Below are 27,088 nucleotides of genomic sequence, written 5' to 3'. Positions count from 1 at the left end.
CTCCTGGAGGACGGGCCTGGCGGCGCCCGCTGCGCCTGCCGCGGCGGCTCGTGGCGCCTGGCGCCCGCTCGGCACGTGACTCGGCGTGGGGCACCTGTCGTCACGCGGGGCTGCGCGGGCTGCGCCAGACGCCTGCCTTCTCTGTCGCTCGCGTGGGCTTTTGGGCATGCACGAGCGACAGAGAGCCGCGCGGATGGACACTTGCACTCTGCTGCGGTGGTGCGTGTGTAAAAGGACTATTTATTGAGGCGAAATGACGCGGATGATGAGAAAAAAGATTTAGAGAGTGAAAAAAAAATATATTGATTTGCTGCAGGGAGCCCAGCCCGGGTCGCCCCAGGGCCATTGGCACCGCTCAGGGGCTGCCTCTAATATAATAAGGCGGGGGGTGGGGGGGGGGCTGAGCTGATGTACGGACGGCCCCCGCCGAGTTGGCATGCCGCTGAATCACGGCGCGACGCTCTCGCGGGGCCCGTTTCCAAATGCAGCCCCAGCAGCAGCTGAGGGGGAAGCGGCGGTTTAGTTTGAACCAGTTTGAACGCCAAGTCCTCCCCGCCGCCGCCAGCATCTCGACGCCCGTGCCCGCCCTCCTATCCGAAGTCCGTCCGAGAGAACTCGTCGTCGCGGACAATAGAGCGTACTAAAGCTTGAGAAAGGGCTGCCCTTTCTCAAGACTGAAGTCCTCTCCGTCGTCGGGGTAGGGGGTAGGAGGGAGGTGAATCGGACGGTGTTTCCGAAGTATTGACCCCCTCCCCCCCTTATATGTTACGCCCCCGACTCGCCGTCTGGCAGCACCGCACCGCACTACCGAGCCAGCAGCAGCGCCACGCGCCCGTACGTAGTACAAGGCCCAGTCGAGCCCCCCACACTCCCGCTCCGAGTGACCCACGCCCATTGATTAGGACAGGACGGTAGTGCCGCGGTGACGACACGACCCGAACGCCACGGGAGTGCTGTACGGCGACATCCGCGCCGGAAGAGGAGAGCCGGAGAGGAGAACCGCGCGCTCAGAGCGGCCACTTGACGACGCTCTCGAGATAAGGCGTGTTGACTGACATGAGATACGACTTCCCCGGGACGGCGGCGGCGACGGCTGACTACAAAGTACCACCGTTTAACGGTGAATCGGGTTGGAGCCGGCGGAAAGCGCGTCTCGTCCTCGCCGAAACTGATAAAATGTATAGACATCTCGATGGAGGCTTGGAGGCTTGGATGCTACTGTATACCAGTTACATCACCAAGCATCAGGCATGACAGGGAGGAGGCTAGTTCCACCTTCAGGTGCTAAATGAAACAGAAAGCACAAATCAGTTCTATTTCTTTTATTTCCTTCTTAATATCATTCATACACAGATAACAGACATGCTATTTTATACACCGGAAAAGGAACAATGTCGAAAAAAGTTGCCATCACTGAACATGCTAGAATTGTAAACTCTTAACACACAATTTAAAACAAGAATCATACAACAAAGCCAACATACTTTCTAAAAAAAACAAAGGACACAGCAGAAAGACGTATTCACACCTCCCACTCTAAAAATGAATGCAGCAAAAGAAATGCCTAAAATATTTGGAACCAAACCTGCAAGCAACAAGAGAATATAGCTCTTGTTGCTCAATTAGGTAGATAAAATGGTTGGAAAATGGTAATCCCAATGTCACGCAACAAAGTAGCTTCCTCACAACTGTTGCACAAAGTTAAAATAAAAACCTACTGAGCTCAAATCAAGTAAAACCTTGAAGAGGAAGTCTTGATTTACATTTACATCATAGCAGCCCATTAAAAGGGGAAGATAGATCATGATCACTTAAGGAAATATCCAGCAGAGGCAATGCCAATAATTACAATAGGGGATACATTTATACAGATTTATAGGGTTGTGCAGGTCAAGCGAGGGGCAGTATACGCAGCACTCAGCCGCTGTTCAACTGTGGCCTAATGGTGAAATGATGTATCAATGACAGATGAACCACTAAAATTACCAAGGGTGACTTAAGTATTATACAGTATATGTTTACATATATACTCATATTTTATCTTCCTGACTTAAAGATTGCTTTCAAAGAATGATAGACACTCATTGGAATGTACAAATTATCTTCTAGTATTCACTTTAAACAACACTGTACCCACCCCTGACTAACAGGTAACAATACTACAACTACCAACAGACTAACACCTCACTTTAATTTTACGCAGCAGTTAAGACCAAAAGGCTTATATATTCAGACAAAATTTTAAAATTCAATAAAAGTGATCTTAACTTTCAAAACATTTAAGAGTCTACAAGCTGCTCAGAAAATAATTTAAATTGTAGATGATACCAATGAAGCAGAAGGTACGTTGTACTATTAATCCAGGGGTAAGTTCTACCTACATCAATATTTTAAATGGTAGACATTTTAACAAATGGTTATGACTGAATGACTGATTCAGAAAATCCTACAAAAAGAACTTTGTGGTAGGCCTAGACAGAACCAAAATGAGTAGCTTGAAAGGGATATACCCTTACCCTCCTAACTAAAATTTCAAATTTTAAAATAATATGTACACAAGACAAACAAACTACTCCCCAGGAGTAGTGATAACAAAAGAGCAAGGAGAGAAAGGGAGAATGATATGCGACAATTGTAATATCAAATAATACTAGCCCACCACAATGTCTGCTGCGAAGCAAGCGATCAACACCTTTCAAGCTAGACATTTCATTTTCTGCTGCTGGGGCAAGCATAATTTAGTACAAAACAATATATGCATCAAAAGTACAGTGAGCCGTTTTAAAACCACCTATTATTTTTTAAATATTTTAAAAAAATAAAAATAATTGTGCTACAATATTCAGCCTTTGTAAGAAAAAAAATCCTGGAGCTGAATACTTCCGGAACTCTGTCTTTCTTTTGTTCAGAAAATAAACTAAAACTAAAGTGAATACTTTTACGAATGGTGGGTATCGCTCAGTGTAGGAGACATTTCGGCACTGCCCGCCAATTTTCCCAGCATTTCATAGCGAGGGACCCGAAACAAGAAAGAAATTATAAACAAGAAGAATTCCAGAAGCTGGGCATTCTCCTCTTTCTTGAAGTACAGATGACCATGGCAAATGAACTGTTTAGTTTTTGGAGTAGAGGTAGATGGCAACAATGAGACCGTACAGACCCAAGACCTCAGCGAAAATGAGGATCAGGATCATACCAACGAAGAGACGAGGTTGTTGGGCAGTTCCTCGCACACCAGCATCACCAACAATACCAATAGCAAAGCCAGCGGCAAGACCACTGAAGCCTACAGCAAGACCTGCCCCCAAATGCAGGAAACCCCTGAAAGAAGACAAATATATGTTTAATAAGAGTTTAATAAAGCTCTAGAATAAGACTGATTGCTCTCAACAGAGAGGGTAACCTTTTAATAGATTTATTGAATTGATGCCAGGTACTTACTTGAATAGTGTGTAATTTGGGGGCTCATTCAGGTTACCCGCAATCAGGACAGCCACCACTAAACCATAGATGGCAATGATACCCGCCATGACAACGGGAATGATACATTTCATAATAAGTTCTGGTCTCATTACCGACATGGCGGCAATACCAGTGCCGGACTTGGCTGTGCCATAAGCAGCTCCTAGGGCTGAAAAAGAAAGGAAAACAATTCATTAACAGTCAAAATATGAAAAGGATTAACAGTTACAATATCTTCAAACTTCTGACACTAAAACTTTGAACTGATCTTTTGAGTGTGAAGGAAGAGCCCATCAATACGCTATCAGCAAACACCTATTGTGAAGATAAGGTTTCAAGTGGCTTCCTGAGGTTGAAGTAGATAAAGGTAGATAGTACAGGGAAGATTGACTACTGACTGTTTACAAACATTTCCCTCCAAAAAATTTACTTTACATAGGGACATGCATGTGATCTGAATGGGGTCACAAGACCAAATCACATGACTAAGGTCTGAAGGGGCAGCCATCTTGGATCAGCTGATGGCCGCTTAGGTTAATATCTATGCAAGATGTAAGTTTCTCAATTAAAACCAAGAGTAGAACTACATAGATAATCGATCAAAAAGTAGAAACTTTGGTCTACATTTAAATATAACATTGCAAGTGAATGGTTACGTGTGCCCATGTCAATTTACAAGGTCTCCAAATATTATGAATTCATCAGAGAATCCCATTCATTCCTTCATTAGGTTTTAAATTCTTAATTCGTTCATTCATAACTAACAATCTGATGAATAGAGAAACAAAATCACATTTTGGTACCGTGTTAAGATGAACCTAACCAAACTCTGGACAACTTTAAATTGCATTTGTATCCATTGTCAGGTGGTTTGGTCTGATTTGATTCAAAAGAGACAAAAAATTTAAGTGGAAAAAATGTGTTTGTGGATCTTTTGCAGTTGCGTGCAAAATCGCAAGTAACCGCATATGGTCATGCCCAGCCAAGGCCCGAGGCCGAAAATCGCCATGTAGTCAAAATTTGTTAGAGGAAAACTGTGGGAATTAGACAGAAAAGGTGAACAGAATGCCGCATTTTTAGTTTGGAAGAGAAAATCACGAGCTGACAAGCGCAGCGCGACAAGGCTGCAACTTGCAACTTCTCAGCCAACGGAGGACTTTGACAGAACTCGTGACTGGCCGAGGTCGTCACAGGTTCCGGGGACCGTGAGAGGCCCTGCTTTTCTCATCGCGGTCTGCTGCCGACCAGAAACTTGAAGCGATCCTGATGGATACGGGCTTATTTAGCGAGGGAAAATAACGGGAATTCGCTTAGAAGATAGGAAGCGCCGTGCTTCACCCCGTGAGGTGGCCATCGGCCACCCTGAAACGAGGTCCCGGGTGGCCCAGAACCCCGATGGCCTGCCCGGTACGGGGTGTGTCACATGCTAAGGCTTCCACCCCCATCATGTGACTAGGCTCAAAGAGACCCCGTTAACACGCTAGGACCCAGTTAGCTGCCCGCAAACACGATTTTGCCACGCAGCTTAGCGAAGATGGGGGGTGGTCCCCCGGGCCAAATCAATAGGCAGGCCAAGCAGTTAAGCCCCTTCCGCTGGGCCCGCGTATGGTCTCCATTCAATATACTTACAACTGAAAATGATAGCAGAGGCGGCTCCCATCACGCCGAAGAAAGGGGAGTAGATTGGTGCCATATCCGCTGCCATTTTAAATTTGTTTGCGGTATTTACACGACCACGGAGACGATGAAAATACTCAACTCGAGTTCACTCTCTCACTAAACTAGACAGCTCACTGTCAAATATGGCCTACTGGCTGAGGGTCATGTGACGGGCAGTGTCGGACTCAGAAGGCAGTGTGTCGCTCGGCGATTGGCTGCGAAGTGAGCTCTTCGGCCCTCTCGGCGAATCGTACGCTCGCTCTCATGTGATGCCGGTGACGTCACGAACAGCCACGGCCCGTCGGCCAGCCACCGCCGACGCCATTTTCTAGCAGAAGACAAGCACCTTTTTAGCGATCTTTACTACTGGAAATCGCGCAAACATATCGTTTACGAGAAATTTTAACAGATTGATGTTAATTTAATCCGATCATCGACTTTTGAGTCGCTGTTATGTGGGATTTACAGCAAGAAAAACGATGAAACGCTGACGCTTAGTCACGGCCCCGTTGACGTACGCTCAATTAAAATGATTGGACTTAATCGCATTGTCAAATTGCTTTAAAGTTCTATTATTAAAACGTTCTTTTCTGTTAAATGTGTTAAGGTAGTGAAACCATTTCTTCGTGTTTTATTAGCAATCGAAGAAAAGCTCAAGGCCCCCGCGAGTCTTTCTTCACTGAGGAAGAAGAAGAAAAGCACCCATGTTGCGGTAAACACAAGTGCCGTCTACACGTGAGACACTTGAAAATAATAGAAATTTACGATGTTTTAAGTATTACTTGTTCTTGAACGTTTTAAAACAACTGTCCTATTCAATAATTTGGTTGTTGACGAGTTGTTGTTGAGGTTATCAACTGTTATTATCAGTTCAACATGAAGTTCGCGTATAAGGTATCGGAGTCTAACCTATATTTCCTTTTTTAAATCTGTGTTATTGTGTTGTTTATCACAGTCAACCTGAATGACTGTATTTCTTTTTATTTTCAGTTTTCCAATCTCTTTGGGTCAGTATACCACCGCGGGAACTTACTTTTTACCCCAGATGGCAACTCTGTTATTAGCCCCGTAGGAAACAGAATTTCAGTTTTTGATTTACGGAAGTGAGTAAATTATTATTGCTGAAATTGATCCATTGGTTTTATGCTCTAGATTTTTGTAGCTGCTTTGCTAACTTAATGCTATTTTTAAAATTATCCTATTTCTTTTCAGCAATAAAACCTCTACTCTCCCAGTTGAAAGCCGATTTAATTTCACTGCTCTTGATCTCTCTCCTGATGGTTGTATACTAATCGCTGTCAATGAAGAAGGAGAGGCACATTTGATAAGTTTGATCAGTGGCACTACTGTTCACAAGTACCGATTCAAGAGGAAAGTGAGATGTATACGCTTCAGTCCAGACGGAAAGCATTTTGCAGCCTGCAAGGAAAACAATGTCTTTGTTTTCAAGTCTCCTGGGCCAGCAACTGGAGAGTTCAACCCGTTTATAATGGAACGTGTTTTTCATGGTGCTTTTGATGATACCACTTGTCTTGACTGGTCAGGTGACTCAAAGTAAGTTATCTTATTCTAAGTAATTGGATTCAACTGCTGTTTTTCTACATTTATGTGATTACATTTGTACATTATGAAATTCAAAATATTAAACGTTTTTAATTTTTTGTAGGATTTTGGCTGTTGGCTCAAAGGACATGTGCACTAAACTCTACTCTTTGGAAAAGTTTGCCAACTTTCGTGGAGTTACTTTGGGAAGCCATTCTGACGCCATAAGAGCTGTATTTTTTGAGAAACAATCTTTGGACCTAATCACTATAGCACGGTATTGTTAAAAATTAGGTTTTAAAAAAATCATTTCCGTGTTTTGTATAGTGTTAGCCTAAATATTCATTTAAATTTTACGTAGAAATGGACATCTCTGCATTTGGGAAAGTAGTATTGAACCATCAGACTTGGAGCCATGGGAACCACTAAAGAAAAAAGTTAAAGAGGCTTCAAACAGTGATAGCGAAGATGACATTCCACAGACTTCGGGTGACAAAACTTCAAAGGAGTCGAAAGGATCAAAAAGTGATGAAGAAATGGAAGTAGATGATGATGGTAAGGAGGCTATAATTTTTCTCTCCACAGGGAAATTATAGTTTAAATTACGTATAAATTAAACCCTTAAAAATAAATAAAATAATCATAATTTACAGGTAATGAACAGATGAAAAAACTTGTCTACAAGAGATTAGCAAGGCACTATTTGAATGATCTCGTGAAAGCTGATAGAAGTGCAACTTTGACTTCAGCTTCATACCATGCTGAGACTCATGTTTTAGTTACTGGATTTTCCTGTGGGTCATTCTTTTTGCATGAGATGCCAAATGTCTCTCTCATTCATTCCCTCAGGTAAGTTTCATTTGACTGTGTTACTGGACAAGAGAAAGAAAAGGCTTGTTAATTAAATTTTCCCAATTTTTTGTTGAAGTATTTCAGACCAAGTTATTGCATCTGTTGCATTGAATGCCCCAGGTGACTGGATTGCCTTGGGTTGTTCTGGTCTTGGCCAATTGCTTGTGTGGGAATGGCAAAGTGAAACCTATGTCATGAAGCAGCAGGGACATGCTAATAACATGACATGCCTAGCCTACTCCTCAGATGGTCAATATGTTGTTACAGGTGGTGGAGATGGAAAGGTAAAATCTCTGCTGAAATATCAGCTCGATGCCTTACAGTAATGATGAAATAAAATTAGCCCTCTCTCATTTTATTTTCAGGTTAAACTTTGGAACACCTCATCTGGGTTTTGTTTTGTTACTTTCCATGAACACACAGCTGCTGTGACAGGTGTTCAGTTCAGTCACAACAGGAAATTTGTGGTCACTTCGTCCCTTGATGGCACTGTACGAGCTTTTGACATGACTCGGTAGGGTGGCTGACTTTTTCAAATTGATTCAGCTGCAGCTAACTATCATAGGCCATAGGCATTAATATTAATGACTGTTTATTTGTTTTTTAAAAGATATCGGAACTTCAGGACATTGACATCTCCTAGGCCTGTTCAGTTCACTTGTGTAGCACTGGATCGAAGTGGAGATTTCATTGCTGCTGGTGGCCAAGACGTTTTTGAGATATATCTTTGGTCTATTAAATTAGGTCGACTGTTAGAGGTATGATTTGTTTTAATTTTTATTCTTTAGGGAATTTTTAATGCTGACTTTAAAATTATATGGAATTATATAATAACCAAATCTTCCTTCAGATCCTCTCTGGCCATGAAGGACCAGTTTCTAGTATTGCATTCAGCCCAAGTCCTACTAGTACTGCTATGGCGTCTGTTAGCTGGGACAAAACATTACGTTTGTGGAATGCAATTGAAAGTGGGTCTGCTCATGACACTGTTTCTTTACCTGCAGATGGTGCGTGAGTAGAATTAAAACTTTTGAGCATAATTAAATTCTAAAAATATCTTAACCCAGCTGTGTTCTCTAATTTTTGTAGGACTTTTTGTAACATATCGTCCTGATGGGGAGGAAGTTGCTGTGGCAACTCTAGATGCTCAGGTTTCTTTCTTTAGTGCTAAAACTGGTGATCAAAAAAGCTGTATTGAAGGTCGAAATGATTTGGGCAGTGGCAGATCTGATACAGATCTTGTAACTGCCAAACAGACTTTGAAGGGAAAGTAAGTTAAATGATCTATTGTCTATCGTAATTACTGTATCTCAATAAATCCAAGCGATTATTTTTAATTTTTTAATTACTTTTTTTTAGAGCTTTCAACAGTCTATGTTATTCTGCCGATGGTGAGAACATTCTAGCTGGCGGGCAATCAAAGAATGTGTGCATTTACAATGTAAAAGAATCAATGTTGGTGAAGAAATTTGAGATAACGCAGAACAGATCATTTGATGCAGTTGATGTTAGTAATCTTACGTATAGTGTGATTATGAGTGTCAAGTTCAAATTAGTCTAAATAAATAGTTTTCATGTGTTCAAACTATCTGTTTTAGGATTTTGTAAACCGACGCAATATGACTGAATTTGGTAATCTAGCTCTTGTTGAAGAACGAGACGAAGATGAGGATGGAAATGTTGCTTTAAAATTACCTGGAGTTAAATCAGGTGATATGGCTGCAAGAAATGTTAAACCAGAAGTTAGAGTTTTTTCCCTTCAATTTTCCCCTACAGGTACAAAAAAATATTCTTGATTTCTTTTGGAGTAAATTTTAACTCCTGTCTATTTAAGTTTTGATAACTTCTCTTCATCTACAGGCCAAGCTTGGTCAGCAGTTACTACTGAAGGGCTTTTAGTGTATTCCCTTGACTTGGGATTGGTTTTTGATCCCTTCATGTTGGAATTGGGTGTCACTCCTGAATCCACAAGAAAAACTCTGAAGGAGTGTGACTATGCAAAAGGTAAATGGTCATTTGAAAGTAATCTGCACTGGCTTTGCTTTATCATATACAATTTACATATTAATTCTTTTAGCTTTTAATTGTTTATTACATTTACTTTTTTAACATTCCATTTTTAGCTTTAATGATGGCAGTAAAAATGAATGAACAAGATCTCATTCAAGAAGTAGTGGAGTCAGTTCCCCCTGAAAGTGGTAAGATAGGAACTAATTTGGCATTCATATAACAATATTTCACAGGAAAATATTTCTCTGTCATGTAAACAATCCCCAATTTTTGTCTTTTTTCAGTGGAATTAACAGTATCTTCAATGCCTCCCACCTACCAAGTTCGGGCATTGAGATTTGTGGCAGGGTCTCTAGAATCTACCCGACATATTGACTTTTATCTTCAGTGGTCAACTTTCCTCCTTAACTCTCTAAGCCCTGGACTACTTCGTGATAGAGGTTCCACAACATACACACAACTTCTGCCTGTGTTATTAACATTGCAGAAAGCTCTAACACGCAAACATGACGAACTAGGAAAAATGTAAGTCCTATATATTCTTATACTCCTATGTTGATTCAGAGGCTATAATTTTTCTCTCCACAGGGAAATTATAGTTTAAATTACGTATAAATTAAACCCTTAAAAATAAATAAAATAATCATAATTTACAGGTAATGAACAGATGAAAAAACTTGTCTACAAGAGATTAGCAAGGCACTATTTGAATGATCTCGTGAAAGCTGATAGAAGTGCAACTTTGACTTCAGCTTCATACCATGCTGAGACTCATGTTTTAGTTACTGGATTTTCCTGTGGGTCATTCTTTTTGCATGAGATGCCAAATGTCTCTCTCATTCATTCCCTCAGGTAAAGTTTCATTTGACTGTGTCACTGGAGAAGAGAAAGAAAAGGCTTGTTAATTAAATTTTCCCAATTTTTTGTTGAAGTATTTCAGACCAAGTTATTGCATCTGTTGCATTGAATGCCCCAGGTGACTGGATTGCCTTGGGTTGTTCTGGTCTTGGCCAATTGCTTGTGTGGGAATGGCAAAGTGAAACCTATGTCATGAAGCAGCAGGGACATGCTAATAACATGACATGCCTAGCCTACTCCTCAGATGGTCAATATGTTGTTACAGGTGGTGGAGATGGAAAGGTAAAATCTCTGCTGAAATATCAGCTCGATGCCTTACAGTAATGATGAAATAAAATTAGCCCTCTCTCATTTTATTTTCAGGTTAAACTTTGGAACACCTCATCTGGGTTTTGTTTTGTTACTTTCCATGAACACACAGCTGCTGTGACAGGTGTTCAGTTCAGTCACAACAGGAAATTTGTGGTCACTTCGTCCCTTGATGGCACTGTACGAGCTTTTGACATGACTCGGTAGGGTGGCTGACTTTTTCAAATTGATTCAGCTGCAGCTAACTATCATAGGCCATAGGCATTAATATTAATGACTGTTTATTTGTTTTTTAAAAGATATCGGAACTTCAGGACATTGACATCTCCTAGGCCTGTTCAGTTCACTTGTGTAGCACTGGATCGAAGTGGAGATTTCATTGCTGCTGGTGGCCAAGACGTTTTTGAGATATATCTTTGGTCTATTAAATTAGGTCGACTGTTAGAGGTATGATTTGTTTTAATTTCTATTCTTTAGGGAATTTGTAATGCTGACTTTAAAATTATATGGAATTATATAATAACCAAATCTTCCTTCAGATCCTCTCTGGCCATGAAGGACCAGTTTCTAGTATTGCATTCAGCCCAAGTCCTACTAGTACTGCTATGGCGTCTGTTAGCTGGGACAAAACATTACGTTTGTGGAATGCAATTGAAAGTGGGTCTGCTCATGACACTGTTTCTTTACCTGCAGATGGTGCGTGAGTAGAATTAAAACTTTTGAGCATAATTAAATTCTAAAAATATCTTAACCCAGCTGTGTTCTCTAATTTTTGTAGGACTTTTTGTAACATATCGTCCTGATGGGGAGGAAGTTGCTGTGGCAACTCTAGATGCTCAGGTTTCTTTCTTTAGTGCTAAAACTGGTGATCAAAAAAGCTGTATTGAAGGTCGAAATGATTTGGGCAGTGGCAGATCTGATACAGATCTTGTAACTGCCAAACAGACTTTGAAGGGAAAGTAAGTTAAATGATCTATTGTCTATCGTAATTACTGTATCTCAATAAATCCAAGCGATTATTTCTAATTTTTTAATTACTTTTTTTTAGAGCTTTCAACAGTCTATGTTATTCTGCCGATGGTGAGAACATTCTAGCTGGCGGGCAATCAAAGAATGTGTGCATTTACAATGTAAAAGAATCAATGTTGGTGAAGAAATTTGAGATAACGCAGTAAGGTAGTGAAACCATTTCTTCGTGTTTTATTAGCAATCGAAGAAAAGCTCAAGGCCCCCGCGAGTCTTTCTTCACTGAGGAAGAAGAAGAAAAGCACCCATGTTGCGGTAAACACAAGTGCCGTCTACACGTGAGACACTTGAAAATAATAGAAATTTACGATGTTTTAAGTATTACTTGTTCTTGAACGTTTTAAAACAACTGTCCTATTCAATAATTTGGTTGTTGACGAGTTGTTGTTGAGGTTATCAACTGTTATTATCAGTTCAACATGAAGTTCGCGTATAAGGTATCGGAGTCTAACCTATATTTCCTTTTTTAAATCTGTGTTATTGTGTTGTTTATCACAGTCAACCTGAATGACTGTATTTCTTTTTATTTTCAGTTTTCCAATCTCTTTGGGTCAGTATACCACCGCGGGAACTTACTTTTTACCCCAGATGGCAACTCTGTTATTAGCCCCGTAGGAAACAGAATTTCAGTTTTTGATTTACGGAAGTGAGTAAATTATTATTGCTGAAATTGATCCATTGGTTTTATGCTCTAGATTTTTGTAGCTGCTTTGCTAACTTAATGCTATTTTTAAAATTATCCTATTTCTTTTCAGCAATAAAACCTCTACTCTCCCAGTTGAAAGCCGATTTAATTTCACTGCTCTTGATCTCTCTCCTGATGGTTGTATACTAATCGCTGTCAATGAAGAAGGAGAGGCACATTTGATAAGTTTGATCAGTGGCACTACTGTTCACAAGTACCGATTCAAGAGGAAAGTGAGATGTATACGCTTCAGTCCAGACGGAAAGCATTTTGCAGCCTGCAAGGAAAACAATGTCTTTGTTTTCAAGTCTCCTGGGCCAGCAACTGGAGAGTTCAACCCGTTTATAATGGAACGTGTTTTTCATGGTGCTTTTGATGATACCACTTGTCTTGACTGGTCAGGTGACTCAAAGTAAGTTATCTTATTCTAAGTAATTGGATTCAACTGCTGTTTTTCTACATTTATGTGATTACATTTGTACATTATGAAATTCAAAATATTAAACGTTTTTAATTTTTTGTAGGATTTTGGCTGTTGGCTCAAAGGACATGTGCACTAAACTCTACTCTTTGGAAAAGTTTGCCAACTTTCGTGGAGTTACTTTGGGAAGCCATTCTGACGCCATAAGAGCTGTATTTTTTGAGAAACAATCTTTGGACCTAATCACTATAGCACGGTATTGTTAAAAATTAGGTTTTAAAAAAATCATTTCCGTGTTTTGTATAGTGTTAGCCTAAATATTCATTTAAATTTTACGTAGAAATGGACATCTCTGCATTTGGGAAAGTAGTATTGAACCATCAGACTTGGAGCCATGGGAACCACTAAAGAAAAAAGTTAAAGAGGCTTCAAACAGTGATAGCGAAGATGACATTCCACAGACTTCGGGTGACAAAACTTCAAAGGAGTCGAAAGGATCAAAAAGTGATGAAGAAATGGAAGTAGATGATGATGGTAAGGAGGCTATAATTTTTCTCTCCACAGGGAAATTATAGTTTAAATTACGTATAAATTAAACCCTTAAAAATAAATAAAATAATCATAATTTACAGGTAATGAACAGATGAAAAAACTTGTCTACAAGAGATTAGCAAGGCACTATTTGAATGATCTCGTGAAAGCTGATAGAAGTGCAACTTTGACTTCAGCTTCATACCATGCTGAGACTCATGTTTTAGTTACTGGATTTTCCTGTGGGTCATTCTTTTTGCATGAGATGCCAAATGTCTCTCTCATTCATTCCCTCAGGTAAGTTTCATTTGACTGTGTTACTGGACAAGAGAAAGAAAAGGCTTGTTAATTAAATTTTCCCAATTTTTTGTTGAAGTATTTCAGACCAAGTTATTGCATCTGTTGCATTGAATGCCCCAGGTGACTGGATTGCCTTGGGTTGTTCTGGTCTTGGCCAATTGCTTGTGTGGGAATGGCAAAGTGAAACCTATGTCATGAAGCAGCAGGGACATGCTAATAACATGACATGCCTAGCCTACTCCTCAGATGGTCAATATGTTGTTACAGGTGGTGGAGATGGAAAGGTAAAATCTCTGCTGAAATATCAGCTCGATGCCTTACAGTAATGATGAAATAAAATTAGCCCTCTCTCATTTTATTTTCAGGTTAAACTTTGGAACACCTCATCTGGGTTTTGTTTTGTTACTTTCCATGAACACACAGCTGCTGTGACAGGTGTTCAGTTCAGTCACAACAGGAAATTTGTGGTCACTTCGTCCCTTGATGGCACTGTACGAGCTTTTGACATGACTCGGTAGGGTGGCTGACTTTTTCAAATTGATTCAGCTGCAGCTAACTATCATAGGCCATAGGCATTAATATTAATGACTGTTTATTTGTTTTTTAAAAGATATCGGAACTTCAGGACATTGACATCTCCTAGGCCTGTTCAGTTCACTTGTGTAGCACTGGATCGAAGTGGAGATTTCATTGCTGCTGGTGGCCAAGACGTTTTTGAGATATATCTTTGGTCTATTAAATTAGGTCGACTGTTAGAGGTATGATTTGTTTTAATTTTTATTCTTTAGGGAATTTTTAATGCTGACTTTAAAATTATATGGAATTATATAATAACCAAATCTTCCTTCAGATCCTCTCTGGCCATGAAGGACCAGTTTCTAGTATTGCATTCAGCCCAAGTCCTACTAGTACTGCTATGGCGTCTGTTAGCTGGGACAAAACATTACGTTTGTGGAATGCAATTGAAAGTGGGTCTGCTCATGACACTGTTTCTTTACCTGCAGATGGTGCGTGAGTAGAATTAAAACTTTTGAGCATAATTAAATTCTAAAAATATCTTAACCCAGCTGTGTTCTCTAATTTTTGTAGGACTTTTTGTAACATATCGTCCTGATGGGGAGGAAGTTGCTGTGGCAACTCTAGATGCTCAGGTTTCTTTCTTTAGTGCTAAAACTGGTGATCAAAAAAGCTGTATTGAAGGTCGAAATGATTTGGGCAGTGGCAGATCTGATACAGATCTTGTAACTGCCAAACAGACTTTGAAGGGAAAGTAAGTTAAATGATCTATTGTCTATCGTAATTACTGTATCTCAATAAATCCAAGCGATTATTTTTAATTTTTTAATTACTTTTTTTTAGAGCTTTCAACAGTCTATGTTATTCTGCCGATGGTGAGAACATTCTAGCTGGCGGGCAATCAAAGAATGTGTGCATTTACAATGTAAAAGAATCAATGTTGGTGAAGAAATTTGAGATAACGCAGAACAGATCATTTGATGCAGTTGATGTTAGTAATCTTACGTATAGTGTGATTATGAGTGTCAAGTTCAAATTAGTCTAAATAAATAGTTTTCATGTGTTCAAACTATCTGTTTTAGGATTTTGTAAACCGACGCAATATGACTGAATTTGGTAATCTAGCTCTTGTTGAAGAACGAGACGAAGATGAGGATGGAAATGTTGCTTTAAAATTACCTGGAGTTAAATCAGGTGATATGGCTGCAAGAAATGTTAAACCAGAAGTTAGAGTTTTTTCCCTTCAATTTTCCCCTACAGGTACAAAAAAATATTCTTGATTTCTTTTGGAGTAAATTTTAACTCCTGTCTATTTAAGTTTTGATAACTTCTCTTCATCTACAGGCCAAGCTTGGTCAGCAGTTACTACTGAAGGGCTTTTAGTGTATTCCCTTGACTTGGGATTGGTTTTTGATCCCTTCATGTTGGAATTGGGTGTCACTCCTGAATCCACAAGAAAAACTCTGAAGGAGTGTGACTATGCAAAAGGTAAATGGTCATTTGAAAGTAATCTGCACTGGCTTTGCTTTATCATATACAATTTACATATTAATTCTTTTAGCTTTTAATTGTTTATTACATTTACTTTTTTAACATTCCATTTTTAGCTTTAATGATGGCAGTAAAAATGAATGAACAAGATCTCATTCAAGAAGTAGTGGAGTCAGTTCCCCCTGAAAGTGGTAAGATAGGAACTAATTTGGCATTCATATAACAATATTTCACAGGAAAATATTTCTCTGTCATGTAAACAATCCCCAATTTTTGTCTTTTTTCAGTGGAATTAACAGTATCTTCAATGCCTCCCACCTACCAAGTTCGGGCATTGAGATTTGTGGCAGGGTCTCTAGAATCTACCCGACATATTGACTTTTATCTTCAGTGGTCAACTTTCCTCCTTAACTCTCTAAGCCCTGGACTACTTCGTGATAGAGGTTCCACAACATACACACAACTTCTGCCTGTGTTATTAACATTGCAGAAAGCTCTAACACGCAAACATGACGAACTAGGAAAAATGTAAGTCCTATATATTCTTATACTCCTATGTTGATTCAATCTCTGCCGTTGTTCTAATAATTTGACAATTTTAATTTTTTAGTTGCGATTTCAACAAGTACACACTACGTTACCTTCAAAAGTTAGGGGAACTCAGAAAAAATAGCAGTTCTGCTGTACAAGTCAATTCCGAGGGAGAGGAAGATAACGAATCTAGTGATATAAGTGATGAAGAACTGATGTTAATGGGATAAGGAAAATCTTGTTTATATCGTAATTATACAATAATTATGACAGAAGGTTGCTTTATCATTGCTTGTCATTCTGTCTGAAACCTTCACCCTGTTTTCAAAAAAAAAAAAAATTCATCTAAAAGCTAACATTATTTTCAAAAGTAACCAGTTTTGCAGTTTTGTGGAAGAGATCGACAAATCAGTTTAGAGAGCGGCTTACATATTCTCACTGCTCAATTTGTCATTCAAAAATATAAGAAACTGCATGTCTCTAAGATGGTTGGTCTGCAACACTTCTCACCTTGCGGGAGATATAGTGTCCTGCTAGTGCTCGCCCTGCCAACTAAAGCTTGAATGAAATTTTTAAGTCACGTGCAGTGCTCTCACTTGCCGTAAGCCTTGAGCAGGAGTATTGGCCAGTAACACATGATGAACATGATGAAGAGTGCGGGGAAGATCAGGCGCGACATGCGGTCTATCCGCCTCCACAGCTGTGTCTGCTCGGGCCCCAGGCCGCCTCCCGCGAACCTGTCGATCCAGACGGGAACGGCGTTGCCGCCAGTGGGGGCGGGTCGCGGGGGCGGCAGCAGCAAGACGTGCGGCGGGCTGTCGGGCGAGCCGGAGCCCGGGGAGCCCGGGGCCGAGCCGGGGCAGCTGACGGCCACCTTGCGCCACCGGGCGCCCACCCCGGAGATGCTGCCGGAGCCCGTGATCTCCCACGCCTGTGAGTACGGATCGCCATTCTCCGCGGCTGAGATGCACTGCAAAAAAAAAAAAAAAAAAAGGTTCGCCTGATTTAGTTGCATGGGTTGTGTCGTGCATAGGAGCCGGTGCGCACTGACCAGGGGGTGCGAGCCTCTGTGCTCGCGCTGCTCCCGCTGGTGCTGGACGTCCAGCACCTTGACGACGACGAACTCGACGAGCGCGGCGAACACGAACAGCATGCACGCCGCCATCCATACGTCCAGCGCCTGTAACCCACGTATTCGGCTTGTGCTCAGCGGATGGTGACTTGACGGGTACTGAGTTATTATTGTTCAACGCACGCCTTGCACGCACCTTGACGTACGCCACGGGGGGTATGTCCTTGAGCCCGGTGAACATGGTGACGAGCGTGAGCATGCACGTGACCAGGAGGGTGACCCTCCCCGGGATGGCGTCGAGGCCGAGCCAGAAGCCGCACCAGCTGAGGAGCACGACGAGGGACGAGGGCGCAAACGTCTGGATCAGGTGGTGGCCGATCTGCCGCTCAAACCGGAAGTAGGCGATCAGGCGGGAAAAGTTGCCTGCAGCACCGTAGACGAAACTGAGCCTCCGACTTAGCGCGCGGTAAGTACCTTCTCGACAAGACGTAATGTGCCCTTAACTCACCGTCCTTTTCCATGCGGTAGCCGCTCATCTCCCTGAGCTCCAGGGGTGTGCCCACGTTGTACTGCAGCAGCTTGAGAGCGGGGTTGACCGAGACGCCGTCCTCACCCCATCGCAACCGCAGCTTGTGGTCGTTGTAGGAGACTGTATGAAGAGAAGGGTATACGCGCCCACCAGATTAGAGCCAGAAAGAAATATTTTCGTCTTTCTGATAAGCGGTAGAATTTTTGTTTGTGATTGATAATCACCATTTGATATTTAAAAAGATTATTTTTTTTGTCGGGAATGGACACTCACTTTGCCAGTCGCTAATGGCCATATCAGACCCAACACCCAACATGACACCATGACCGCTGCGCTGCGACTCTGCGACTCGAAGGGAGCGCCCGACCAACTTAGGGTAGGCCGCCCGGTGAGGAGCACTGCGGGCGCGTTGCCTACCCGCCCGGCGCCCTGAGACCGAGGCAGCACGGCCAGCACACTCAGTTACCCAGCTACCTACCTCTTTTAGAGCTCTCACTAGGTGCTCTCTCTCAGAGCTCTCCATAATAGCTCTACCTCGGAACTCCCACTAGCCCTAGGTGCTCTCCCCGAACATGTGTGGTGGGTAGGCCGCCCAATACGGATAGCGATGCGGCCGCCTTGCCTGGCGTTTGCCTACACCGGCCCGGAGGCCTCGCGACTCACAGCTCTCGATGTACACGGGGCACAGCTGGATGTCCATCGGGTAGAGCTGGAACTCCATCTGGCAGGCCACGATGGCGTGCATGCGCGCCGAGTAGCGCACCGTCCTGTTGCGGTACAGCGTCACGGAGGAGAACTGGTGCGTGAGCATGGCGATCTCTGGGGGAGGGAGAGAGCGAGAGCGGTGAAAGAGGCCACGAAACTTTTGGTGGTCCCCGAGGAGGGTGTTATTTGCGTTTACCCGACACTTTTGAGTTGATGATGTATGGGTCCGGCTGCCACAGCTTGTCGAAGAACTCGGGGGGTAAGGTCACGTAGTCTTCGCCGTCCTCGAAAATGGCGTCCGGCATGTGGAGACGGGGCTCCGTCCACTGCTGCCGCACGAACATGTCCACGCTGCAATAATGGCAAACAGTGAAGAGGACCGAGTGCGTTTCGCCTGGTTCTGCCCGTTCTGCCCTACTGCAATAACGAACGAGCTCATAGTACAGCAATTCTTACCGGAAATCCATGTCTTCGACGTTGATGGAGTTGATGTCAACGATATGTATATCGAAGAATAAATGTACGGGCTGCCCTGTGGTGGCAGGAGGCTGGATCTCTGATGACAACCAAGGGAAAGGGGGTGTTAAAGACACTCTTATTCTTCTTTCCACCCCATAAACGTTACTTTAAACTTTCATGCATCTCTGTAGGGCTAACACACGCTTACCTTTCACGTAGTGATCGGGAAGGACAACCTCTGGGCGAATCGAATAGTTTTTCTTACTGTCGGTCTCGACAATCCTATTTCAAAAAAAAAAATTACCGTGAGTAAGCTGCTGCAATATCAATCTGTTTCACTCATCCCTGTGCGGGACAACCCACCACAGGGATAGGGTGACGAACGGCAGCCATGCGAACACCATGATGTCCTTGATGGCCACCCACATCGGAACCCGCGGCGCTGGTGACACGAGAGAGGGGTGGAATGTCACGCCACAACAGTCACTAGAAATGTTTGAAGGCTCTTGGAGTACAATAGGACTTCATATGATGCTTTATGACAAACATGTTTTTTTTTTTCAGATGGGCCGGCGGTCAAACGCCGTTTTGTTACGGTGGTCGCGGTGGTCGCCCAGCCCCGTTGAGCAACGCCCGGATGCAGGCATGCGGGCAGGCTTGCCTATCGTCACCGACTACGGAGCTTTAGGTGTCATCCATAAAGTACGTCCTTCCTTTTCGAACCTGTCAAGTTGAGCCGCTGCAGGCTGTCATAGCGCCTTGTCGGTAGGCAATATCTTGCCTGCGTTTCACGCGTGTACTGCGGAGTGGCCTACCCCGAATCTCGCAGGCGCTGAGCTCCCGCAAGTGGCCCGAATGGATCTGAGAAAAACGGACGTACTTTGTGGGCGATCTCTTAGACGACTCCGCGCCCGCAGGCAACACGCCCGCGGGTATACCACCCACCTGTTCAAACGGGGCTGGGCGACCAACCTGGGCAGGAATGCGGGAGAATCACCCACTTGCACGCACGGGGACAGTGGTCTACGGCGCGTGGAAGGCGAGCCCACCTGCACCCCGGCGGCAGGCGGCTCGGTTCACCTGGCGTCAGCACGGTTAGTACCTGCGGAGAGTGCTGCGTCGCAGCCTCACGCCGAGGCCTTATGGGCACGCCTCTGGTCTGTCAGGTAGGGCGGCTACCGGGTCCTGGAAGTCCTGGAAACAGCAACGGCAAATCACCGGTCCTCATAAACGAAAGGGTATTCAAGGACCCAAAACAGTGAATAAACAGGGCTTCGCATTTATACTGGCCTGGGGGAGGGTGTGTGTTGCAAGACGGACAGCGAAAAGGGGGTGGGGGGGAGTGAAGGGTCAGGCCCGGGGGACCTCGTTACCAGCCGGGGCCGGGCCGGGCCGGGCCGGGCGCCCCCAGCAGCAGCACGCGGAGCCCAGCGGAGCACGCGCCGTGGTCATGGCGCCGGCGGCCTGACGCTGACGGCGGCCCCTCGCAGCTGCTGCAGTGGTTGTCAGGCCGCCGAGTCCTTGACAGGCTCCCGCCAAAAAATGCACAGTCGAGGCCCACACTTCCGGCCACCGGCAAACTTACCGAGGCTGCTCGCGAAGATCTGCTCTTCCCCCCTGCGCGGCCAACTGCGATCTGGCTGCTGTTCGCCGTCAGCGCCGCCCCGATCGCCGTCACAACAGGTGGGACAGGAGGGCAGGCCAGAGGGCAGCGGCGCGCTGGGGTGGCTGGAGGTGGCGCGATGCCGCGGACAGCGCGGGTGTGTGTGCGCTCGACCCGCAGAGGGCAACGAGGGCGTTGAGGTCTTCTCCTAGACTGCTAGGGTCACTGGGTCTGCCTGTGCCCCGAGCAAAGTGAATGTCGGAGCACCGCGGGGCTGTTGGCGGCGAACCGCACCCTTCTCTTCTCTCCGGCCTGGCCGGCCTGGGCGGTGGTGGTGATCAGGATCAGCTCCGCAGCAGTAGCTCGGCCCCACTCGGCCGCGATCGGATCGAGTGCCGCGGCGGCGGCGCGGCTTGGAGTGGCTTGGATGTCCGAGCCGCCCTCCCTCTGTCCGCCCCCTCCCCTCCCCCCTCTTCCTCGTTCTCTGATTCTCTTTACTCTTCCTTTCCGGCTGTAACCCGTTCGCCCCTGTCCTGTCCAGTCGGTGTGAGGGGGGCTCGCGAGTCAGGCGAAGGTCGACTCACAACCAGCCCTCAAGAGCCGCCTGGAAGGTAGGCAATACGCACTGCAAGCGCACTGTATGGAGGCAACCCACAGCACAGTGCACTGCCCCTGCCTTCAGTTGGACTCGAAACGGGGCGCATGTCTTAACAGATCTGAGAGGGGACAGAAAGGGGCGGCTCCGGGGAGAGGAGGTTTTATTTTGTCGTAAGTGTGGCATAATGAGCACCACCCCAGCCCCCGCCCGCGTCCACACATGAACTCCTGATGCCCGGCCAAGTGGCGTGGCGGGGGCAGTCAGTGCAAACCATTGTGTTGACGGCGAGCAAACAGGCTGGTCGTCATTAACACTGGGTGGTGGTCAGTGACGCAAACGAATGCACAGTCGGTACGGGCTGTGCTGGTGCGCAATATGGCAAAACAAATGTGTATGGCAGTATTGTCGCACTGTCACGACGTGTTATTGTGTTTCCCAACTATCGCATGCCTGTGCGCTGCGCAAGGCACTCCACCCCGTCCTCCCCCAACTCTCTTCATCTTAAAGGTGGATAAATGTGTGTTAGTTGGTAATGGAGGTGCACTGTACTCTCTCTCTCTCTCTCACACACACACACACACTCACACCACAGACATGCACAAAATAACAACAACACATAAATTTTAATTTAGAATTTATTAACACAAATTTACTAACCACTCTACAACTTTGGTACAAATAGCTTCCATATTAGGAGTCCAGCCCACAGGATTTCTCTCTTTGGTCAATTTCTGTTTCATGGTGAATTAAATTTCCTTTAAATTAGAAAAAGAATAATACTATAAACAAACGCTAAGTCTTTTTTTCACTTAACTGTCTACTGACCAAATCAAAGTGATGCTTTAATTATCAAATGGCGCTGGTCCTATACCAACTCTTTCAAGTAATGAGTTTTAACTTGATAATAAATTAAGAGTAGGTCTCACATCAATAACATCACAGGTAGGTTCGATTGGAAAACAGTTGATCACACTTGATTGGTATGATGTGCATAAGAAAAAAAGCACAAACGAGTGGAACTAAAATTATACACAAGAAACATACAAGAAATATTTACCAAAGAGCTGTGTGACTAGGACCCCTAATCTGGTTGACTTTCTGGAAGCTTAAAACGACACTTTACATTCCTTTGTGCCTCATACAGCATTTTGATGAAATTGCTAACAGCATATTGAACGCTTCCCATTAAGCTAATGAAACATCACAGTCCCACAGATAAACTTACATGGAGATAAAAAAGGAAGCCTTCTGCTAGCTCAGCTGTTAACTAAACACTGTACCTTGACTGAAGCGCTCAAGTTTGAAATGAGGAGGCAAGTGGTCTTACTCACTTCAAACTGTAGGTAAAATTTACCCAGAAGTGTCCATAGCAGAAAAGGGAAGTCAGTATAACACCAGATGAAAGGGGTTGAGATCTCTACTTGACTTAAGACAACAAACTCCACAAATCATTCTTCATGTATTCAGGCATTCAGAGAGATTTCACCCCTTTCTCTTTTTTCATCAATTCCATGAAACTCATAAAAATTCAGAGAGCTTCAAACATGATACCAACATTTCTTACAGAAATGTATGACATTTGTGTAGCAGTCAACCTCCCAGTTCAATTTTATGTTCCATTTCCTTGAAGCCTTGAGCAATTCCATCTTACAACAGTGAGGGCACAGCTCATGCTCACTTAATCCATATTGTACCATAAGACAGAAAAAAAGTATGTATTTGTGAGAAGTATACTCACAAAATTCTACCAACTGTAATGTTTAATAAATAATTTTGAAAATTCATCATTCTGTTATGCACTCAATTGATTTCCTGACTTCTAGATAGAGACTCTTTTGTTGATTTCCTTCTCTGACAAGGTCACTTTTTCCTGTGTAGGCATCACTGCCCCTCATCAAATAGAGCAAATCCAATTCCATCTCTGCGTCTTCATCCTGACATTCATTTAACTCAAAAAAGTAAAATGACATACATAATATAATACATAGATAGCTAAGTTATTTAAACATAACTTGCACTTATGACTAAACTTAAAATTACATTTAATTTAAAAAGTTTTCAAAGCAATCCAAGCAAAGTTTAAGTGTAAACTTGTTGTATTACTTGAATACAAATGCACTGTTGAGAATAAAATACTTTGTACATTAAAAGAGACTATGTATTAAGTAAAGAGAAGTTTGACACTGAAAAATGCAGCACTGGGGACTTACTTAAAGCATATCAAGAATGCAATTTCAGATCCAAAATGATAGAAGCGTGTATAATCTAAAGTATGAGCCCTCTGGGCGTATGAATTACGCTACAAAATTTAATGGATAATATGGAGCTGCTCCATAGGGTAAGGACACACAGAAAATGCAAATACATGACATAAACCCATAGAAACAAAGATAAATTGATTGAATATGATTAAGTTGATTAAGTTTTGCTAAGCCAAGGACTACATAGTTTCAAATATTGACTACAAAAAGAAACTTACAGAGTAACTTGGCGAAATTTTCACATTATAATGTAGATATTTCATAAAATGCTGCATTATAATTAGTTTTTTTTAAAACTGCAGATATGAGCGAGTAGAATATCATCTGCAATTCAAGATAGCTAACAAGCCTAAAATCCGTCATTCTGGTGCTGGGCTGACCCAATTTGAGTATCTATTTCATGTAAGTTAATGAGAATTCTAGGTACTCATCTTAGATTTTGGCAATTTATGAGTCTTAATTTCAAAGTGGCTTCCCCTATCTCAATTCATTTTACTTCTATGGAAGAAGAAATATCAATCAGTTCTACTTTGTAGAGCTTATTTAATTTCAAGAGACTGTGTTCTGCACATTAATGTGCAACCAAAGGGGAAACTTTGCTACTTTCGTCTTTCTCACCACTTAGCACCATGCCAATTAAAAAACCCAGCACATTCTATCACAGTGAGGAGTACTGGTCTTTCATTCAATTGGCCACTCAGCACATGAACGTTACAACATTGCACTGGCTCCCTTATGATAAAGAGATACTCAGTTCACTCTTGCCAGACACGATTAGGTTAAAATAAAACACAATACAAGAGAGAACAAAAAGAAATAAGGGTGAAAACCAAACATCTTTAAGTGAGAAGATACTTTGCAGTCTAACATTTCTTTGGAGTTGAAAGTTAATAAAATGCAAAGTTCAGTCATCGCCCGGAATGCTACGAGAAGAGATTTCTTTCCAATCGCTGTTTCTGTGATAAGTACGGACGCATATTTATCACTTGGCAGTGACATAGTTGCCCCATGCCAGTCTCATACTTCTCCGTAGTAAGGGACTAACCATTACAAGTGTCAATTTAGAGCTACCATTAATCCACACATAATTAATAACAATTATAAATTAAATGAAACCACTGGGAGACTGCCGATCAGCAAATACTACATACAACAATCAGAAATAAAATGTTAAAAAAATTTAAATAGTAACTTAATTCAGGACAAAATATCACATGTCACATGTTGAGCTTTGCTTGAAACCAAACACACACAGTGTGCCCAAAAGGGATAAAAAAATGATAGGTATTTGAAAGAGGAAGTGACATAAAGACCTTTCAAGCCTCACAGAAATTAACACATTTAGATGAAACATATCAGGATTAATAGTTGGGTAAATACACTTGTCAGATCAGCTTAAGAATTATGCTTGTAATTCTCATACAAGCTCTTTCAAACTCTCAGCTGTGATACTAGAGCCAGTATAAGGTGCCTCCGATTGCAACAATTAATTGTAATGTTTCTCACACTAAAGACCAGACATGGTACACATAAGAATCTGCACAGCACCAAGAAAGCAAAAGAGCTCTTTTCATTCTGATCTGGCGGCACTAGCAGTTGACTCGACTGAACATGCTGCCTTTGCCCTGATCCTTTCTTCATGCCTAGAATCTACAGCTAGAGCTACCTTGATAATTATAATCCCTAAAAAACGAGCAGTATTAATCCTGATCCACTCCTCCAAACGCATCAATCTATTTTTGGGGGCTATTACAAATGATGTCAGGCACAGCTCTCATATATAACAGATACACACCATTTTCCAATGCTGCAAAGACTCAATACACACCACAATGCAAGAATTGCAGCAGCAACGATAGAGGCAGTGGGATAATTTCCCCAAACCGTAAGAATTTTTTCTTGAAAAAGAAGTTAATCAATAATGACTAGTATTGTAGAACCGGGTGAATAGTTACAATTAGACCATAGAACATGACATCATTTGCTACTAGTCCCTCACTGCTAGAGATTAATTTACCCGCACAAATATTATGTTTAATGGACACACTGCATTATGAGTATATTGTACATAGCATAGTATATGAATATGTATAATAAATTTGGCATGTGACTTGACTGCAGGAAGTATTTTTATCACTCCTGCAAAGTTCAATGTACATCAATTTACACATGCACATTTGTGTTCGTATTGTAGCACGTATACACACCAAAAGTCAATAAACAATGAAACTTCAAATAAAAACAAACAATATAAACAAAAAAGCAGCGTGAGGATGAAATTTAACACAAAAGATTCCTACTGACTAATCAAGATAATATTAATATCATACTGGGTATACCTATCAAAAAGATCTCAGCCATGATTTCAGAGCGAATCTTTGCACACTTTTCAATGATTACAAAATGATTCAAGCATCCTTCCCCAACAAGAAGTTTTGAAACTGATTAAATGATACATAGAAGAAAGCTAAAGCTATGGAAAGATTTTCTGAGTAGGCATTGGTTGTTTAAGCTGCTTAGTTAAACATGTAACACAATACTGAGAATCAGAAAGAATTTCATGATGCATGATGAAAAATGAAGAATCAGTCCATAAAGGTATAGGGGGAAAGGCTTTACTTTTTGTTCCTAATGGAACAAAAGTAGAAATGTTTTGATTGTAAACACTGAAAGAGTAATATTATCCCCAGCTATGAGTTGATGGTCTAGTGATGTAAAGGCGATGATTACGCCTACTATGTATGGCACACTTTTGCCGTACCAGTTTGGTACGGGGCATATGAAAATTCAGAGATTACACTGCCACAGTATCGTAGGCTGTGAGTCCGTTTTGGTGGTGTTGTTGGTGGGGGCCGGCTTCGTTTCTGAAACAATAAAGATTAAAATAAAAATAGGAAATCAAATGAACCTATTCCAATAGTATTGATTGAACATGACAGTTGCTTTCCCTTCTCCCCAAAAAATAAATACAGTACTTCAAAAGAGAAATGAAGTGACTCCACTGTTATGGATCTTTTTTTAAAAGTTTAGATCAAACCAGATCAAACTCTACTAAAGGTTTCAACTATTTTATGTTAATTGATCTGAGATATTTGACATGCCATGCAGAATCTGTGCAAAATGTGCCAAAACTCAATTCCATAAATTAAAAAAAAAAAAAACAACAAAAAACTGTTATGGATTTAAAAAATAATAATTCACACACACAGTCTAAATTGATGTATAGTGAGATGTTAACTATTACATCAGTTAGATCAGTTTACGTACACTTTACAGTTGAATCTGGAATTTCACAATTATTTTGTCAGCTATTAAGAATAATAAGCATAAACATTATCTGAAGCAGACACTAAAGTCGATTGAACTCTTTACCATACATCATTGGAAAGGGGCATGCAAAACAAGGGCAATATATGTTGTCACAAAGATAATTAGTATACAATGTCATTTAACAGATAAATTTTGCTCAAAGAGGGATTAGCGAGTGACCAAAGGAATTGTGAAACACATGCAGTATTATTTTACAGCTTTCAAAATTTGACAGAAGTTATTTAAGAATCAGACAAAAGCTGAAAACCCAAAGTTGTTCTGTATAGGTGAATCACTGAACAATGCTCTATTGGGCAAGGTAAGCCTGTTATGCATATTATGAACTGATTGATGTACAC

General features: G+C 42.2%; 4 protein-coding genes across 42 annotated transcripts in view; 1 reads left to right on the top strand and 3 right to left on the bottom strand.

Moving 5' to 3' along the window:
- Nucleotides 1-1,307: 1,307 nt before the first annotated feature.
- LOC127748698 (V-type proton ATPase 16 kDa proteolipid subunit c) lies at nucleotides 1,308-5,358 on the bottom strand. Its single transcript, XM_052266114.1, has 3 exons — nucleotides 5,092-5,358; nucleotides 3,442-3,631; nucleotides 1,308-3,321 (listed from the first exon to the last, which is right to left on the bottom strand). Exons 1-3 carry the CDS (start codon nucleotides 5,165-5,167, stop codon nucleotides 3,114-3,116), a joined length of 474 nt encoding a protein of 157 aa, XP_052122074.1. The 5' UTR covers nucleotides 5,168-5,358; the 3' UTR covers nucleotides 1,308-3,113.
- A 448-nt stretch (nucleotides 5,359-5,806) lies between these two features.
- Nucleotides 5,807-16,466, top strand: LOC113207645 (periodic tryptophan protein 2 homolog). 25 transcript variants are annotated; one of them, XM_052266095.1, is made up of 17 exons: nucleotides 5,807-6,015; nucleotides 12,252-12,364; nucleotides 12,474-12,815; nucleotides 12,928-13,080; nucleotides 13,165-13,358; nucleotides 13,457-13,652; nucleotides 13,732-13,939; nucleotides 14,021-14,169; nucleotides 14,266-14,413; nucleotides 14,506-14,662; nucleotides 14,745-14,925; nucleotides 15,015-15,162; nucleotides 15,254-15,431; nucleotides 15,516-15,659; nucleotides 15,779-15,853; nucleotides 15,950-16,190; nucleotides 16,273-16,466. In XM_052266095.1, the coding sequence occupies exons 1-17, from the start codon at nucleotides 5,998-6,000 to the stop codon at nucleotides 16,421-16,423; spliced, it is 2,796 nt and encodes a 931-aa protein (XP_052122055.1). In that variant the 5' UTR covers nucleotides 5,807-5,997; the 3' UTR covers nucleotides 16,424-16,466. The 25 variants fall into 25 exon arrangements, with proteins under 25 accessions (XP_052122055.1, XP_052122056.1, XP_052122054.1 ...); XM_052266096.1 differs by lacking the exon at nucleotides 12,252-12,364 and adding an exon at nucleotides 6,112-6,224; XM_052266094.1 differs by lacking the exons at nucleotides 12,252-12,364; nucleotides 12,474-12,815 and adding exons at nucleotides 6,112-6,224; nucleotides 6,334-6,675.
- The window catches only part of LOC113207646 (glycine receptor subunit alphaZ1), a 14,510-nt gene continuing 3,139 nt past the window's right edge, over nucleotides 15,718-27,088 (bottom strand). For 2 of the 14 annotated variants that reach the window (XM_052266104.1, XM_052266105.1), the window contains exons 3-12: nucleotides 19,322-19,400; nucleotides 19,167-19,240; nucleotides 18,956-19,055; nucleotides 18,696-18,850; nucleotides 18,458-18,613; nucleotides 18,068-18,223; nucleotides 17,774-17,914; nucleotides 17,462-17,688; nucleotides 17,245-17,373; nucleotides 15,718-17,163 (exon numbers count right to left, since the gene is read on the bottom strand). In XM_052266104.1, the coding sequence (XP_052122064.1) occupies nucleotides 16,786-17,163; nucleotides 17,245-17,373; nucleotides 17,462-17,688; nucleotides 17,774-17,914; nucleotides 18,068-18,223; nucleotides 18,458-18,613; nucleotides 18,696-18,850; nucleotides 18,956-19,055; nucleotides 19,167-19,240; nucleotides 19,322-19,386 (1,581 nt within the window). In that variant the 5' untranslated portion in view covers nucleotides 19,387-19,400 and the 3' untranslated portion in view covers nucleotides 15,718-16,785. The other 12 variants (XM_052266102.1, XM_052266108.1, XM_052266100.1 and 9 more) reach the window with 12 other exon arrangements.
- Nucleotides 21,777-27,088, bottom strand: part of LOC113207644 (cell adhesion molecule Dscam2) — a 44,652-nt gene continuing 39,340 nt past the window's right edge. For both annotated transcript variants that reach the window (XM_052266056.1, XM_052266062.1), the window contains one exon: nucleotides 21,777-26,284. In XM_052266056.1, coding sequence (XP_052122016.1) covers nucleotides 26,215-26,284 — 70 coding nt within the window. In that variant the 3' untranslated portion in view covers nucleotides 21,777-26,214. The remainder of the gene's footprint in view (nucleotides 26,285-27,088) is intronic.

This window comes from Frankliniella occidentalis, unplaced genomic scaffold (assembly GCF_000697945.3).
Source record: "Frankliniella occidentalis isolate FOCC.00 unplaced genomic scaffold, Focc_3.1 Scaffold35, whole genome shotgun sequence".
Lineage (NCBI taxonomy): Eukaryota > Metazoa > Arthropoda > Insecta > Thysanoptera > Thripidae > Frankliniella > Frankliniella occidentalis.
Note: the sequence above shows the minus strand (reverse complement) of the source record. Positions and strands in the feature narration are given on the sequence as shown.

Bases quoted from the DNA above. Each gene is read 5' to 3' on its own strand.
- LOC127748698 (XM_052266114.1), bottom strand. From the start codon at position 5,167: ATGGCAGCGGATATGGCACCAATCTACTCCCCTTTCTTCGGCGTGATG. The intron at 3,632-5,091 runs GTAAGTATATTG...TTTCTTTTTCAG, and splicing joins CTCTGCTATCATTTTCAGTT to CCCTAGGAGCTGCTTATGGC. The intron at 3,322-3,441 runs GTAAGTACCTGG...GTCTTCTTTCAG, and splicing joins CCAAATTACACACTATTCAA to GGGTTTCCTGCATTTGGGGG.
- LOC113207645 (XM_052266095.1), top strand. The intron at 12,365-12,473 runs GTGAGTAAATTA...ATTTCTTTTCAG, and splicing joins TCAGTTTTTGATTTACGGAA to CAATAAAACCTCTACTCTCC. The intron at 14,170-14,265 runs GTAGGGTGGCTG...GTTTTTTAAAAG, and splicing joins CGAGCTTTTGACATGACTCG to ATATCGGAACTTCAGGACAT.